Source organism: Apodemus sylvaticus, chromosome 12, assembly GCF_947179515.1.
Source record: "Apodemus sylvaticus chromosome 12, mApoSyl1.1, whole genome shotgun sequence".
NCBI lineage: Eukaryota > Metazoa > Chordata > Mammalia > Rodentia > Muridae > Apodemus > Apodemus sylvaticus.
Window position 1 is genome coordinate 16,851,747 of NC_067483.1, and position 18,409 is coordinate 16,870,155.

The 18,409-nt window shown below is 35.4% G+C and overlaps 1 protein-coding gene across 6 annotated transcripts in view; it reads left to right on the forward strand.

Annotated features, from left to right (window-relative positions):
- Positions 1-18,409, forward strand: part of Relch (RAB11 binding and LisH domain, coiled-coil and HEAT repeat containing) — a 101,986-nt gene that overhangs the window by 29,544 nt on the left and 54,033 nt on the right. For all 6 annotated transcript variants that reach the window (XM_052201233.1, XM_052201232.1, XM_052201234.1 and 3 more), the window contains exons 3-10: positions 2,001-2,072; positions 2,182-2,237; positions 2,329-2,442; positions 4,858-5,061; positions 5,166-5,257; positions 5,860-6,153; positions 8,448-8,523; positions 9,498-9,593. In XM_052201233.1, the coding sequence (XP_052057193.1) occupies positions 2,001-2,072; positions 2,182-2,237; positions 2,329-2,442; positions 4,858-5,061; positions 5,166-5,257; positions 5,860-6,153; positions 8,448-8,523; positions 9,498-9,593 (1,004 nt within the window). The remainder of the gene's footprint in view (positions 1-2,000; positions 2,073-2,181; positions 2,238-2,328; positions 2,443-4,857; positions 5,062-5,165; positions 5,258-5,859; positions 6,154-8,447; positions 8,524-9,497; positions 9,594-18,409) is intronic.

Genomic DNA, 18,409 nt, shown 5'->3' on the forward strand with positions numbered 1-18,409 from the left:
ATACAAAGTACACATGTATAAAATTGCCAGAAAATCAATTTTTAAACTTTGAAGAAAAATGTATTATAAATTCTCCCAAATTTGTATTTCTTGGTTATATTCTACCTTTTATAGAGATGTGCTATAGCTTCAAGCATAAAACTCTGTCTTTTAGAACCTGTGTTGTATACTAAGAAACATGCAGCAGAGTGAATTCATTTTGGAAGTCTGTCTTTTCAAATCATTGGTATCTTCTAATGACATTTGACAATATGTATATAGATGTTTATAAAATTATAAATTCTTGCCGTCTGACATGGGTTTTCTGGCTTTCTGTGCCTTTTCACTCTTTGTTTTGTTCCTGGTCACCAGTTTAATTTGAGCATTTCCCACTTTGTGTTTTAACCAGTTTCCTCCCTTCCCTCTCTCCTCCTTTTTTTTCTGTCATTCTGGTGTAGGGCATTTCTGATCTGCAATTGTTCTGTAGTGTATTTTGGATAATTTTAAGTGATATTGAGAGCATAATATCTATATTTTTACCTTATGCATAGTCTAGTTAGGTTTTTTTTCAAAATTTCATAGAATTTTCCATTTTTTTAAATGAACAAATTTCTACATAAAAGTATTCAGTTACGTAACTAATCTGACTTTAACAAAAACTCTTAAAGTGTTTCAAGGAATTGCAGTTCAGGGTAAATGTCTTAGCTTTGCTGCACAGAAGTGTTTGCAGATCAGCTTTGCTGACTACCAGCGGCACGCAGTGACTCAGTGCCATGCTAGCTGTGCTTTCATTGCTGCTGCAACTAAACTCTGTGCATCAAAATAAATGGCCATCACAGCTGTGACTCAACTACATCCTAAGTTTTTTATTGAACACATGCAAACTGAGTGAATCCTAATTTTTCCATATATTCTTAAAGCTTTCTTATATCTGATCCATCTCATCTTTTTTCTACCAGTCAGAGCAAAGTTGCATTTCTTAGGATGAAAATTAAACTCCTTAGTTTTTATGCAAGTCTGTAATTACCATTTGTGACAAAGATCAATTAATTTTCCCAGAGTTTTAGTTGACAGAAGTAACTCCTGCACAATATCTATACCTTTTAAGAAAACTTCATAGGTAAGATACATTCAGCTCAGTCTTGTTCATGATAAATAATTCACAAAGCTTAATAAGAAATTTGCCCAGCATTCGTGCTATCTTGCATTCAGACTAAATGATAGTCGGAGAAATCTTTAAAGTATATTAATCTCTCTTAAAAGAAAATAATTTATTTGAAGACCTATTAGAACCTTTAAAATTCTCCCTAATTTTACCTCTCACAACTATTTTAAAGGTGATTGGTATGTATGTAATATTTGCTTTAGGATTAAGTCATTTCTATTTTTGTTGCTAAATGAGAACAGAACTAAAACATTTGAGCCCTTTTGTGTGTGTCTTTAACCTATCTGCTTGTTTTTAGAAAACTTGCTTCCTTGGAGCGAAATGTATAGGCATACAACACTTGTTACACATTTAAATGTAACTCAACAAGCAGTCTAGCCACTAATGTGTCTACAGTTACAACATTCTAAACAGTACATTTCAGAGTAACTTAAATCGCTCTTTTAAAACTAGTTAATTTTCATATAATTTTTACCTCCCTTCCTCCAAAATTATGTTAACCAAAGATATTTTATTACATTTTCTTACTCAGATTGGCTAAAATAGTAGTACCCAGATTATTAACTTTTTAATTACCCAAATAAATAAAAGTATTGTATTTTTAATAGCTGTATTCCTTGTCAGACAGCTAGAACATATACCCCTAATTCTGCTAAAACAATGGAAAATGATCACCAGTTTGCTTGCAAATCAACTCTGCTGCATGCGTTCACAAATTTCATAAAGGTTGCATGCTTTATGTTTTATACAAATTGTGTTTTTTTTCATACCCATCTTTGCTTTTTATTTTTTTTTATTTTTGTTTCCCTTTTCTTGGTTGGATGCCTGTGTGTGTTTAATCCAAATCCCTGTCCAGTCCTGGAGTTTGAACTACGGAAAGCCAAGGAGACCATTCAGGCCCTCCGAGCCAACCTAACAAAGGCTGCAGGTGGTGTACATAAAACTTTTTGAGCCTTTTCCCACTTTTACAATGTAGAAGTAGCTGGACTGTTTTTAAGTATAAAATAGTAAAACATTATCTCATTTTATCTCACCAGAACATGAGGTTCCTTTACAGGAACGAAAAAATTACAAATCAAGTCCTGAAATTCAGGTGGGTGATTGACAACACCAGTTATCTTCCATACAATCCAGTGTCAAGGGCAAAGCTCACGTTTCCCATCAATCTTTTTCTTTGTTTCCAGGAGCCCATCAAACCTCTTGAAAAGAGAGCTCTCAACTTCCTAGTCAATGAGTTTTTGTTAAAGAATAACTACAAGCTTACATCAATAACCTTTTCAGATGAAAATGATGATCAGGTAAAGACACTGTTTTAAGTAATGTCTACTTTTAATCTACTTTTTCTCTAACTTGATTTTTAACACTTATGCCTGCAGTAAGATTCCATGTGGTAGTTTCTAAAATCAAAGTAGGTACTACTCAGTTTAGTATTCCATTGGCTCACAAACCTTTTCTATTTAAATAAATCTTTTTAAATAAAGACTTTTCTTTCCAGGTAATTTTTTACAGCCTAATAGTAACCTTTCATGTTGTGGTCATTCATAAAGTATGTCTTTTAAAAACTGAATAATTATTTGGTCATATTGATCAGTGCAGACTTAAAAATTGAGTTTCACTCTAAGATAATTTCTTGAGTAGCACTGTATATAATTCTGATGGTCAGTAGCTTGTTTTGGGGTTGGGGGGGGGGATTGTTTGGTTTTGGTTCTTGTTTTTTGAGGGTTGTTTGTTTGAGGCAGGGTTTCTCTGGGTAGTCCTGGCTGCTCTGGAATTTGTCTTCTGGTCTACAGAACTCAGAGATAGACTTGCTTCTGCCTCCCAAGTGCTGGGATTAATGCTGGTATCAAAGGTGTGAGCTTTACTCCTACCTGGCTGGAAAATACTCTGAATGACTGTGTGTGTGTGTGTGTGTATGTGTGTGTGTGTGTGTGTACATATATATAGTACACATATAGTGCATGTATACATGTTTCTATTTGGTTCTCTGAATAGGAACCATTTATTCTTCTGATAAAATGTTGAAGACAGAGAAATAATTGTTTTATTCTCATCTCTCACTCTGGAAGCGTGACACACAGCTTATTGTCCTGTGTTTTAATTTAGACACTGTAGAAGTAAATACCAGAGAATTTATTATGAATAAAGCGGAAGGCTGTCATTTTTGTTTTTTGTTATTTACTTACTTTTGTGGTGTTTGAGATTGTACCTTACATATACTAAGCAGACACCCTACTTCTAAAGCTTCATTAAATCTCCTGTTGTTATTTTTATAGAAATGTAAGTTCTCTAAAAGGACATAGTTGTTTATTTACTTCCTCGATTATCATTACATTTGTCCACACTTAAATATGATATAGTTAATTGTGTATCACTTAATAATATGACACTTTCTGAGAATAGTAGCAGTCATTCAGTGATTTCACCACTGTGAAATTCATTGTTATAAAATACACTTTTGGAGACTCAGCAAAGTACTATAATTCTACTGTGATGTCATTCATATATGAAGACTTGTTGATTTTGATGCAGTATGTGGCTTATGCTTATAAATAATTTATCTGTCCATGACTTATTGCTATGTAATTTCATACAGCCTGTCTAAAAATCTTTGCCATAGAGTATTCAAGATACTCTTTTTGTGGTTTTAATGAAGTTGATTTATTCTGAATTAGAGGGAATGTTTCAAAACACAATGGCTTTATAGGTAGCTATTTGGGTTAATTTCCAGAAGTATTTTTACTAATGCAAGTTAGATTTTAACATCTATAGCAATATCAGTAGGCTATGTTGGTTATTAATTCGTTAGAGAGAACAAGACTATATGCAGTGTGGGATGATGGAAGAACAGCACCATTAATCAATCTACTTGTAACGTGTAAGTATGCATGATGAACTAAGCATTTAGACTTTTCCTGCCCCAGTGATCAAACTCAGGATTTCCTGCATTGTAGACAAGCACTGAGCTCCATCCCAGTCCATCCCTGATAGGTTTAACTATTAAAAAAACAAAACAATAAAAAAAAACCTGACCAACATCTTATCATCTAACAGATTTAGACAGAAAGCATAAAATTGTAAGAATACTAATTGTGCAGTGTAAGAGCACCTAGAATATACACTTTGGGTTTTGTTGTTACTTGGTTTTGGTTTGTTTTGCTGTTTGGAGACATGGCCTCATTATGTGACCTGGTCAACCTGGAGCACAATAAAGGCTGGTGTCAAACTCACAGATCCATGTACCTCTGCTCCTTTGTGCTGTAAGTAAATGTATTGCACCATCATCATGCCCAGCACACTTAAACATTATAATAAAACTTAGGTTTTTCAGGATAGTAACACGCAAAATGCAAGATACAATTGCCTTAAAGGTTTTTATTTTTATTATTATTATTTTTATTAAGTGTGTGTGTGTGTGTGTGTGTGTGTGTGTGTGTGTGTGTGTGTGTGTGTTCGTATGTTCGTATGTGCATTCTTGTGTATGGAAAAATCAGGAAACAGATTTCTGGAGTTTATTTTCTACCTCTACCATATTGGTGCCAGGGATTGAGATCGGGGCATCTAATTTGGCAGCAAGTGTCTTTGCACACTGAGCCATCACACCAGCTTCTCAGAAGTTTGTTGTTGTTATTGCTGTTGTTGATGATGAGCTAATGGGAGGTTTTTTTTGTTGTTGTTTTCTTTGTGTGTGTGTGTATGTGTGTGTGTTCTATTAGGATTTTGAATTATGGGATGATGTAGGATTAAACATTCCCAAACCCCCAGACTTGTTACAACTTTACCGAGACTTTGGAAATCATCAAGTGACTGGGAAAGATCTTGTGGATGTGGCCAGTGGAGTAGATGAAGATGAATTAGAGGCTCTTACACCAATTTTAGGCAACGTCCCTCCAACCCTTGATACTCCCCTGCCTATAGAGGTGAGAAATACCAGTTAAGTACTCATTTCTACAAAACATATTTATGTAAAAATGTTCCTGTGAGATCTTGAGTTTCTGCTTCTTTTTCCTGCTTTGATTTTTAGAACTCCTTGCTAGTACAGAAATTAGAAGATAAAATTAGTTTATTAAATAATGAAAAATGGTCATTGATGGAGCAAATCAGAAGGCTTGAAAGGTTAGTACTTAGTTGTTATTTCTAAGTCCTAAAGTTTGTGTTGACATTGGCAGGTTATATAGTTATATGAAGCAGGATTTCAGTAGTAAGGCTTAGTATTTTCACATAGCTGTTATTAAAGCCTTTTAATTATTTTCTTTATTTAAAATAGCAAAATATCTCCTTTCACCGATAAACTTGATTTATGTGGTATTCTTATACTTAAGAAGTTAGATATTTCAACTTCACCCAAGTCTTGTCAGTTTCAGTAAAATAACTTCAAATTAGTGGCATTCATACTTAACCATTCATTATTTCTTTAACTTTCTTTAAATTTCTTTACTTTTTGTAATACTAAGTGGGTTTGATGGGGTGATTTCCCTGTTTCAAATAGATTTCTCTAGAGCAGGCTTTAAGACTGTTGTTTCTCCTCCTGGTTGATAGTTCATAGCTACACTTTTAGAACTAGGAAACTTCAGTGACTTTTGTGCAGAAAAGCCTGGTTACTCAGGAGCTAATTGACTTTAATTTGTTCTGCTTGTATTCACCCCTTCTCTGGGGGTGGATACTATTGTCAAAGCTTTGAAAAGTGAAATTGTTCTCTGGGCATTTTCTTTCTTCAGTGAAATGGACATCCTCAAAACTGAACACTTTACCACCCCAGCAGTTGGTGATTCTGTTCAGCCTTCCTTGGTTTGGTCTTCCCCAAAAGATTCTGAAGACAATAGGCAGAGCCCAGTTGTAAATAGTTCAGACCAGGAAAAAACCAAGGATGTTCATCTTGAAATACCACATGGAGCTGATTCCGTTATTCCTAAAGAGAATTTGTCAGATTCTTTCCCCACGAAGGAAAGAGAAGAGCTGCCACCTTCTTCTGTTTCAAGTAAAACCACTCTCCACTTCGATCAGCCCAATAGGTTAGTATACGTGCTATGCTTTGTCCTGTGTCTTTCATTATTGTGCATTGGCAGGCTGGAAGAACTTAGTGTTCATATTGGAACACCTTTTGCAGAGTTACAAATTTTTATATTTGGTATGCTTAGCACATAAGCAGAATATATATCTCAAGACAGGACAAGTATTAAATTATATCAAAGAGAAGAAAACCATAAATGGACAAGTTCGATCTTCCTTAGGTGCGTGAGGCCATAAGTAGTGTGTAGTTCCTAAGTGCTCTTGGCCTTCCCTCCATGCTTCTCCTTCTCTGTTACCAAACTCAGATCTCAGTGCTGCATAGTTGCCTGTGCTATAACAAAACAAGACAAAATAGTTTTGGTCTTAGTCGGTTTTTCTATATCTGTTTTACTACTAGTTGTGTGCATTAATATTCTCTTTATTTAATTTTTGCTGGATTATAGTACTTAAACTCAGGAAGTGAAAAAGTTATAAACCTGCCATCCTTTGTGATCAAATTATTTAGTAAAGAAAACAAAGCATAAATTTTAAATATTTTCAATTATAACTTGAAAAAAGTACTGTTAAGGGACTATTTACTAATTTGCTTTTTATACATATATGCTTAGTGTATATAACTCACTTAATCCTATAGTGTACTTTTGGCCACAGACTTGTTGAAAAAAAAAAACAAAAACAGGCCCAGTATACCCAACATTAGGATACAATTTTTAAATCATAGCTAATTTGCTTTAGACTTACAGATCTTCATTATCAGTGAGAAATACTGAAGTTGTTTGCATAAGAAGCTTTCCATTCGTGAATCACCTATCACTTCTGTACCTATCAGACATAGTGATCTTTGTGTATATAGAGCTCACAACATTGGAATAAGGTGTGCGATGCTCAAAGAGTTTTTTTCTAATGTGGATGAGATAAAAGTCATGGAAATATCTATCGTGGTGTTCAGTAGGAATGGCTCTTGGAAAGTCCTTTTGTATCAGAGCAACTGTATAGTTCTTTACACTGTGAAGATAGGTGGTGTTGTATTCACTCAATGGGTCGTGACTGTGTGCCAGGCTGTGCTACTGAGAATACACAGGTGAGTGAGACGCACTGTAATCCTTTTGTACATAAGCATTACAATAGGAGAGAGAGCCAGTGAAGCAATTAAACTAAAGCATGAAAAATAAAAGAATAGGTCTTGCTTTAGGAATATATAATCAAAGCCCCGAACCTAGTTATCAAACTGAAGGGCTTTATTGAAGAAATACCATCTAATCTAAGTTTTAAAGGCAATGTAATAGTTAACTAGGCAAAGAAATCAAAGGATTAGTGGGTAAAGAGAGTGTTGGGAATGAACATTGGAAAAACAGATTTGCAAGATAACTAAAAGTTGGAAGGTTTATTGGATTTGAAGTGGAGAGAAAGGAATGAGTCCAGTGAAGTTTACAGAAAGACTAGTTTGTAGTTTCTGGTTTCAACAAGTAAGTAGATTGTGGCCCCTTCAGTATAGAGGGTGGGGCAGTGCATAGAAGAGCCTGGGGACCTCTCTCTAACTATGTAATCTTGGAATGAGTACAACTTTGTAGTGCCTACTAAGGGCAGGTTTGTTTATTTTGCACTTTTGGGGGCTTTTTTTGTTTTGTTTTTTGAGGTTTGGCTTTGGCTGGCCATGTCTTTGTAGATGGAGCACATGAGCAACCTGTAGTCAACTTTATGAGTACTATTTCATGAACATCAGCATTGTAGAAACGAAGATAGCCTTGACTATGCTTATTAACTATCAAAGAAAGTTCATGTTTTCTATTGCCTCTCCAATGATTTTCCTTTAAATTAGATCAGTAATATTCATTGCCTTTTATCATTTTTATATAGGTTAAAGTTCTGTCATTATAGTTCAGTACAATTGTAGTGCCTTTCTGGCTTTGTCTCTTGTTCAACCTTCGTCAGCTTTGCTGAAGCCATAGAAAATGGAGGATGGAGATAGTATGCATTTTAAATTGCAGAAATATTTTCTATAATTATGGATTACTGTACCACTTAGCATGTAGTCCACTAACACTTTAAGGGACAGTTGTTAATATGGCATCTAGCTGTTTGCAGTAGGCAGTGTTTTTCCCTTAAGATTGTATCCATCAAGTCTGGGCAACACAGATCCTAGGGTAGGGTGAGTGGGGGGATGTGACTTACCATGTGCAGATAGGCAGCCTCCTTCCTCCCAGACAGCAGTGCTAATTCTTGTGTTCGTGTTCTCTCTCTCTCTCTCTCTCTCTCTCTCTCTTTCTGTCTGTTGTTTTACATTATTATTTTGTAGGAAATTGTCACCTGCTTTCCACCAAGCACTACTCTCTTTTTGTCGAATGTCAGCAGATAGTCGGTTAGGATCGGAGGTAAGTTTATATTATAGATTTCATAAAACATCTCTACTTTTTTGGGAAGGTTGTTTATTTTCTTGCTTATAAGGTTTTGTATAAAAATGTTTATGCTATGGTTCCACTGCAGTTGAAAATTTGTTATTTAAAAGTAATTTTTAAAGAAATAGTACTTAAATTTTTCAGCAGTAAGGATTACTGGTTCACCTGTAGTCTAGAAGACTTTAATAGAAAATTAGGTCAGCTTTCTTGGGCCACTCATGATGCGTTTCATCATGCAAGCTGTTGACATGGTTGTAACTTGGGGGATGTTTTTAAGAGAAAAAGCAAATGAATATGCAGCCATTGAGGAGGCCCTGTCTGGACTATTCCTGCTTCCCAGAACTGAAACATAGTATCCCCAGGTCTCACTGCTGTTATTAATATTTTATCGTATCCTTTAAGTAAATATTTCCTTTTCCTTGCATGTAGAATTGTACACGTTTATGCACATTGTGACATTTAGATACATCAGTGTACAAGGATCCACTGGAATAGGATGACTGACATCTGTCCTTTCACATATTTGTTTTGTGTTGGGCACATTCAAAAATTATAAATTATCTCTATAAGCTAATTTGTGATATTCAATTTGTTACTTATTACCATAGTTACCTTATTGTACTATATCCCTACTAGGATAGACAACTTTTTGTGTTGTCCTTAGCAGCTAGAGGGTATAGCTTAGTAAAAGGCACGTGCTTAATGTGTGTTAGCCCTAGCATCATAAACATTAGACATTATCCCTCATACCCAGCTTACCCCTGTTACTAGCATATTTACTCCATGACTGACCTTCAGATATGATGTGTTCTGGGGCAGTCATGTTATCTGTATGAATCATAATTCTTGAATGTATTTTTACATCAAGGTGACAAGATCTAAAATATAAACTTTTTCCCACCTTTGTGCACAGAAGTCATCCACAGTCTTTTAACTGTTTGGTTTTCTAGGTGTCTAGGATTGCAGACAGTGAAAAAAGTGTTATGTTAATGCTGGGACGCTGCCTGCCACACATTGTACCTAATGTGCTGTTGGCAAAAAGAGAGGTAAGAAACATAGAAGTGTTTTCACCCCATTAGTCCCATCATGTGGTCCATTTTTTGTCATTTTGAGGTTTACTGTTATCTTTTTATTTTATTAAGTCTGTTACTTGCAATCATATTCTTACTTTTGTGCATGCATCTCTGCTCCTAGAGAATGGTTTTACACCTCTGTCAGGTGAGTTCTGTAAACCTGCATGGTCTTTATGGTTTCCAACTTGCTAAAGCATTGGTATTAGCTTCTGCAGTGCTGTTGCTGTAGGTCCATTTACATGTCATCAAGGTAGTCATTTTCACTTTACCAAATACTAATTGATCTTTTTCTGCTCTTTTGATGTCTTTAATATGTCTACAAAAGTTGACACTCACTGAAAATTAACAAAGACTAATAATATAACTTTTCTCTAAATGCATTTGTAACTGACTGTTATAAATGTTAGTTTTATTATATTTGTTTGACAATAAATCATCTTGTAGTGATAGGATAGTGGTGATAGTAATTATGATAACCTTTTAAGGTTCCTTTTAAAGGTTTTTTTAATAAATATCCTGGAAAAACTGCAAATTCATTTTAGTACATGTGACCTAGACCGTGAATCCAGAATATATAATGAAGTTATCTTAATAGTTAAAAATGATTATTACATATTTATATATTTATCCAATAATGATTGAAATGTTTTTGTCATTATCGTGTTAATGTTTACCACTGATTTTACGCTTAATCATGGGACCTACAGTATGATAGGTACATAATGCATTGGCAAAACCCATTTAAAGCTGACCTTAGTTATCTATTTAAGCAAAAAGAAATTTGTACTGATCCTCAAGAAATTTAGGGATTTGAAAGTTTGTATTCCTATAGGTATTTTTAATTTTTAAATAAATTGAAACCATTTTTGCTTGAGGCTGTATTTTTATCTAGTTTAAAATGATTATAAGATAATACTATATATGGAAGTTTTCTAGATCTTGAAGGATCAGTGTCCAATTTCAGATTGTTTTGCAGTTCTGCCTGGCAGGGTGATGTTTGAGCTTTTCCTTCCTTGGCTTGTAATATCATCTGTGATGATTTACTATTTGCATCCTACTTGTCCTTCCTCGATAGTCTTTAAATGTTAACAAACCTGATTCTTATAAGGTCAATTTTGCCTATTTCATTTCCCATATTAATTATAATACACTTCTATAACTAAAATCTTATTGTAGTGCATGAAGTATTTATAGATATGTATCATCAATAATCAGATACTGTGTGTGCATGTGTGCGTGCGTGTTTGCGTGCGTGCGTGCATGCATACATGCGTACATGTATACTTGTTTGGCTGATTTTAAATTTTTTTATTTTTGAAAACTATTGAATGTTCTTATAGGTTCATGATCCTTTTCTCTATATAGTTATTTTTATCTTCCTCCATTCAATTGAAATTGTAGCTTCTCAAAATTAACTTAATAAATAGTAAAATGTATATCAATCTGGCTTAAAACAAATCCTTGGGGTCAGAAGGACAAAGTCTTACAGCATGGGCTTAGCACCCATGAGGCTTTAGGTTCAATCCCTAGTACCACAAAAGGGAAAGAGAGGCAAACTTGTTTTATTATATCCCTGACATTGAACTAGTTTTTATATTTCACCTCTTTAAGTCTATATTTTTAAAGAGCTCTTATGAATAAACGATTGGTATTTGGAACTTATTTTCCAAATTTTGTGTCCTTTTTTTTCAGTATAAGCAAAGTTTAAAATTTTAGTCAACTATTGATCATAATAATATTCTGATTACATTATATTACACTAGAAACAGGATTTAAGACTTTTGTAAGCAATATATTAATGTGAATTAACTCTCTTTAAGTAACAAAAGGTAAATAACATAAACCCTTTTTCCCCATCCCACATATTATTTTACTAACTTCTAATATTTTTTCCAAGTCCTTTGATCATTTTTTTAACTGTACCATCTTTGTATGTTTTGGTGTTAACCGTATAAGTCTTCATATATTCTGGATATGAAATCCTTGTCACCTATGACTTGCAATCATTTTATAGTCTAGCCTCTTATATGAAGATTATTGAGCTGACACACGTTCAAGAGAAAAAGTTTTGCCTGTTGAACGTGTTTGCCATTGCTGTTCACAATCAGCTGGCTATAGATTGTTTAGATCTAGAATCTCGTGTGTGTGTGTGTGTGTGTGTGTGTGTGTGTGTGTGTGTGTGTGTGTGTACATGCACATGTGCATATCTTTAAGCCACTCCCACAGTGTTTTGATTACTCTAGTTTTTAAGTTTCAATAATTAGGATATCTGAGTCTTCCAATTTTACCCATTTCAATATCACTTGGTTATTTGGGGGCCCTTGTATTTATATAGTTGAATGCTTCGTTTCCCTTTCTGTAAAAACAGGTCATGAGGATTTTGAAAGAAATTACACTGAATCTGGAACTCACTCTGTAGACCAAGCTGCCCTCAAACTCAGAGATCCACTTGCCTTTGCCTCCCAAGTACTGGGATCAAAGGCTTGTGCCCCCACTTCCCAGCTTGTTTCGTGGCTTTCATTTTGTCATCAGTACTTCAATTTCTTTGATTACATTTCTCCTTAGCATTTACTCTATTGGTTGGTGTTAGAAATGGAAATGTTTTATTACATTTCTTTTTAGATTATTCATTGCTAATATATAGAAATTTGACAGACATATTTGTGTTCATTTATAATATCTTGTAACTATGTGAATTTGTTTTGTTAATAGTTTTTTGTGAATTCTGTGGTGTCTTCTGTAACCACAGAATCTACAGAGATAATTTTGGAAACTTGAGTAGCCTTCACTTATTCCTGTGTTTTCAATACTGTGTAGGATTAGGAATAAATTTTGAATGGCTCTCTCTTTAGGAAGCAGATAAAACTTTTGTGACTGATCTTGTGTGGGCAGAGATACTCTTAGGCTCTTTTGCCTCTAAGTTTTATGTTAGTGTTGGATTTTATTTTAATGCCCATTACCATATTGAGGGAATTTTCTTTGAGTTTTTTTTTTCTATTTTTTTTTCCAATTAGGAAAAAGCATTAAATTTGGTCATGTGCTTTTTTTCATATGTATTAATGTGATAGTGATTTTTTTTCTCTTTATTCTATGTTTGTTGTATAATGGTTTTTCCATTCTTGACTTGCTGGAGTATATATAGCCCTTTGTGGTTTATAATCTTTTAAATGTACTATTGATTGGACATTAATATTTTGTTGAACATTTTTATGCTTGTATTAATAAGAGATACTGATCTATCTATCTCTAGGTTCTACTGTTGTTTTCTACTTTGGGTAGCTGGCTAGATATATCTTCATAGAAAATGCTGGGGACTACTTATAGCTCTTCTCTTCCCCCCCCCCACCCCCCCATATTTAGTTAGTTGAGGTAGGATTGATGTTGAAAAGTCTCCGAAGCTGGACCTTCTTAGTTGGTTACTTTTTGAAACTCCTTACTGCATCATGACCTTCTAAACATGACAACATCTAAATATTCATTTTGTTTTAGATCCTTTTTGGATACCTATCCCCTTCTTATCTAGTACAGATACACACTATTTTTTCAAAATTTAAAAGTGAGACTAGAGAAATAGCTAAACAGCTTAAGAGTACTTGCTGCTCTTACCCACACTCTGACTTCAGTTCCTAGATACACATAAAGTGGTTCACAGCCGTCTGAAACTCCAGCTCCAGGGAATCCACCTCCAGGCTTGTGGGTGTACACACACACACACACACACACCTGACGTGCTCATTCAGATATACAAAAGTTTAAACATTTTTTTTATCTTTAAAAAATTATTTAAGATTTTTGTTTCTTTGAAGTATGAATACAGGTTTGGAAAGATGGTTCAGTAAATAAAATGATTTCCCTTGTAAGCCTGACAACCTGAGTTATGGTACCTAGAACCAATTTAAATAACCAGACTTAGAACTGGTGGTCTTGGCTCCTTATGCCTTTAACCCTAGCACTCAGGAGGCAGAAGGAGGCAGATTTTTGCATTTGAGGTCAGCCTGGTCTATAGACTGAGTTCTAGGATAGCCAGGGCTATACAGAGAAACCTTCTCTTTGACTTCATGTGGTTGGGGTGAGGCAGGGGGCAGATGCTATAGTACATGTGACTATAATCCCATTCCTATGGAGAGAGAAGAAGTAGAGAAAGGAAAATCACCAAAAACTTAATGGCTCCCTGCAACAGTGAGTGAGACTAATACCAGAAGTTGTCTTCTGGCTTTCACACTTGTGCTATGGCAAGTTACAGACATACATACTCACACACACAAAGGCAGACAGAAAAACAGACATGGAGATTTAAGTGGCTGAGGGTATAGCTTGTTTGACAAGAAGGCAGGAGGATCCCCTTGAATAAAAGTCCAAGCATTGGAAGGCAGAGACATGTCACAACAGGCTCTCTGAAGCAAAGTGGCCATATGGTCAAACTGTGTGTTTGATGAAGAGACTCTACCCCAGCAATTGAGGAAGATACTATACATCAATTTCAGGACACACACATACCCACATGCATACACATGAAATGAAAAGGAGGTAGTTGAAAAAACATGGAAAACTTTTCTTACATAGGGAAGAAATTGTCTTTTAGATTTCTTGTTGTTAGAGTTATAATTACCATGAATATTTTCTTAACAAGGATGGGTATGATTTTACTTTAGTGTAAAATAATAAAATCCTTAAATGTCTGAAAATCATCACATTTTATATAATTTTTTTATTTGATATATTTTTTACTTACATTTTAAATGACTTCCCCTTTCCAGGATCCCCCCTCATAAGTCCCATAAGCCCTCTTTCCCTCCCCCTGATCTGAAGCAACCCCTTCCAACTTCCCTGTCCTGGTATTCCCCTACACTGCTGCATTGAGCCTTTCTAGGACCAGGGGCCTCTCCTTCCTTCTTCTTGGGCATCATTTGATATGTGAATTGTTTCCTGGGTATTCCAAGCTTCTGGGCTAATATCCGCTTATCAGTGAGTACATACCATGTGTGTTCTTTTGTGATTTGGGTCACCTCACTCAGGATGACATTCTCCAGTTCCACCCACTTGCCTAAGAATTTCATGAATTCATTGTTTTTAATAGCTGAGTAGTATTCCATTGTGTAAATATACCACATTTTCTGTATCCATTCCTCCCTTGAGGGACATCTGGGTTCTTTCCAGCTTCTGGCTATTATAAATAAGGCTGCTATGAACACAGTAGAGCATGTGTCCTTATTACATGCTGGAGAATCCTCTAGGTATATGCCCAGGAGTGGTCCTCCAGTAATATTATGCCCAGTTTTCTGAGGAACCACCAGACTTATTTCCAGAGTAATTGTACCAGCTTGCAACCCCACCTGCAGAGAAGGAGTGTTCCTCTTTCTCCACATCCTTGCCAGCACCTGTTTTCTCCTGAGGTTTTTATCTTAGCCATTCTGACTAATTCTGGGGTGAGGTGAAATCTCAGGGTTGTTTTGATTTGCATTTCCCTGATGACTTGAGGATGTTGAACATTTCTTTAGGTGCTTCTCAGCCATTTGATATTCCTCAGGTGAAAATTCTTTGTTTAGTTCTGTACCCCATTTTTAATAGAGTTATTTGGTTCTCTGGAGTCTAACTTCTTGAGTTCTTTGTATATCTTGGATATTAGCCCTCTGTCGGATTTAGGGTTGGTAAAGATCTTTTCCCAATTTGTTGTTTGCCATTTTGTCCTGTTGACAGTGTCCTTTGCCTTACAGAAACGTTATAATTTTATGAGGTCCCATTTGTCAATTCTTGATCTTAGAGCATAAGCTATTGATGTTCTGTTCAGGAATTTTTCCCCTGTGCCCATGTGCTCAAGGCTTTTCCCCAGTTTCTTTTCTATTAGTTTCAGTGTGTCAGGTTTTATGTGGAGGTCCTTGATCCACTTGGAGTTGAACTTAGTACAAGGAGCTAAGAATGGATTAATTTGCATTCTTCTGCATGCTGACCTCCAATTGAACCAGCACCATTTGTTGAAAAGACTGTCTTTTTTCCCCCTGGATGGTTTTAGCTCCTTTGTCAAAGATTAAGTGACCATAGGTGTGTGGGTTCATTTCTGGGTCTTCAATTCTATTCCATTGGTCTACCTGCCATACTGTACTGTACCAATACCATATAGTTTTTAACACTATTGCTCTGTAGTACTGCTTGAGGTGGAGGATACTGATTCCCCCAGAAGTTCTTTTACTGTTGAGAATAGTTTTTGCTATCCTGGGTTTTTTGTTATTCCAGATGAATTTGAAAATTGCTCTTTCTAACTCTTTGAAGAATTGAGTTGGGATTTTGATGGGGATAGCATGGAATCTATATATTGCTTTTGGCAAGATGGCCATTTTTACTATATTAATCCTGCCAATCCAAGAGCATGGAAGATTTTTCCATCTTCTGAGGTCTTGGATTTCTTTCTTCAAAGACTTGAAGTACCTGTCAAACAGATCTTTCACTTTGTTTGGTTAGAGTCACACCTAGATACTTTATATTGTTTGTGGCTATTGTGAAGGGTATCATTTCCCTAATTTCTTTCTCAGCCTGTTTATCCTTTGAGTATAGGAAGGCTACTAATTTGCTTGAGTTGATTTTATGTCCAGCCACTTTGCTAAAGTTGTTTATCAGCTAGCTGTAGGAGTTCTCTGGTGGAGTTTTTTGGGTTGCTTAAATATACTAACATATCATTTGCAAATAGTGATAATTTGACTTCTTCCTTTCCAATTTGTATCCTTTTGACCTCTTTTTGTTGTCTAATTCCTCTAAGCTAGAACTTCAAGTACCATATTGAATAAATATGAAGAGAGGGGACAGCCTTGTCTGGTCCCTGATTTTAGTAGGATTGCTTCAAGTTTCTCTCCATTTAGTTTGATGTTGGCTACTGGTTTGCTGTATATTGCTTTTACTATGTTTAGATATGGGCCTTGAATTCCTGTTCTCTCCAAGACCTTTAACATGAAAGGATGCTGAATTTTATCAAATGTTATTTCAGCATCTAATGAAATGACCATGTGGGTTTTTTTCTTTGAGTTTATGTAGTGGATTGCATTGATGGATTTCCATATATTGAACCATCCCTGGGATGAAGCCTACTTGATCATGGTGAATGATCATTTTGATGTGTTCTTGGATTCCGTGGGCGAGAATTTTATTGAGTATTTTTGCATCAATATTCATAAGGGAAATTGGTCTAAAGTTCTCTTTCCTTGTTGGATCTTTGTGTAGTTTTGATATCAGCAAAATTGTGACTTCATAGAATGAATTGGGTAGGGTTCCTTCTGTTTCTATTTTGTGGAATAGTTTGAAGAATATTGGTGTTAAGTCTTCTTTGAAGGTCTGATAGAATTCTGCATTAAAACCATCTGGTCCTGTGCTTTTTTTGGTTGGGAGACTGTCAGTGACCACTTCTATTTCTTTAGGGGTTATGGGACTGTTTAGATTGTCTATCTGATCCTGATTAAACTTTGGTAGTTGGTATCTGTCTAGGAAATTGTCCATATCCAGATTTTCCAGTTGTGTGTGAGTATAGGCTTTTGTAGTAGGATATGATAATTTTTTAAATTTCCTCAGTTTCTGTTGTTATATCTCCCTTTTCATTTCTGATTTTGTTAATTTGGATACTGTCTCTGTGTGTCCTCTGGTTAGTCTGGCTAAAGGTTTATCTATCATGTAGATTTTCTCAAAGAACCAGCTCCTGGTTTTGTTGATTCTTTGTATAGTTCTTTTTGTTTCAACTTGGTTGATTTCAGCCCCTGAGTTTGATTTCCTGCCTTCTACTCCTCTTAGGTGTATTAGCTTCTTTCTGTTCTAAACCTTCCAGGTGTGCTATTAAGCTGCTAGTGTATGCTCTCTCCCAACTTCTTTTTGGAGGCACCAGAGCTATGAGTTTTCCTCTTAGCATCGCTTTCATTGTGTCCCATAAATTTGGATATGTTGTGTTTTCATTTTCATTAAATTCTAAAAAGGTTTTGATTTCTTTCCTTATTTCTTCCTTGATCTTCCTTCCATCATTGAGTAGAGCATTTCAGTTTCCATGTGTGTGTGGTCTTTATCTTGTTTTTGTTGCTATTGATGACCATCCTTATACACCATAGTGATTTGGTAGGAAGCATGGAATTAATTTGATCTTCTTTTATCTGTTCAGTTCTGTTTTGTGACCAATTATATGGTCAATTTTGGAGAAGGTACTGTGAGGTGCTGAGAAGAAGGTGTATTCTTTTGATTTAGGATGAAATGTTCTATAGCTATCTATTAAATTCATTTGGTCCAAAATTTCTGTTAGTTTCACTGTGTCTCTGTTTAGTTTGTGTTTCCCTGATCGGTCCATTGATGAGAGTGGGGTGTAGAAGTCACCCACAATTATTGTTTGGGGTGCCATGTGTGCCCTAAGCTTTAGTGAAGTTTCCTTTACGAATGAGGGTACTTTTGTATTTGGAGCATAGTTGTTCAGAAATGAGAGTTCTTCCTGCTAGATATTTCCTTTGATGAGTATAAAGTGTCCTTCTGTGTCTTTTTTGGTGACTTTTGGTTGAAAGTCAATTTTATTGGATATTAGAATGGCTATTCCAGCTTGTTTCCTGGGACCATTTGCTTGGAAAACTGCTTCCAGCCTTTTACTCTAGGTAATGTTTGTCTTTGGCACTGAGATGCATTTCCTGTATGCAGCAAAATGTTGGGTCTTGCTTATGTATCCATTCTGTTAGTCTATGTCTTTTTATTGGGGAATTGAGTCCATTGATGTTAAGAGAGATTAAGGAATAGTGATTGTTGCTTCCTGATATTTCTGATGTAATTTTTCTGTTTGT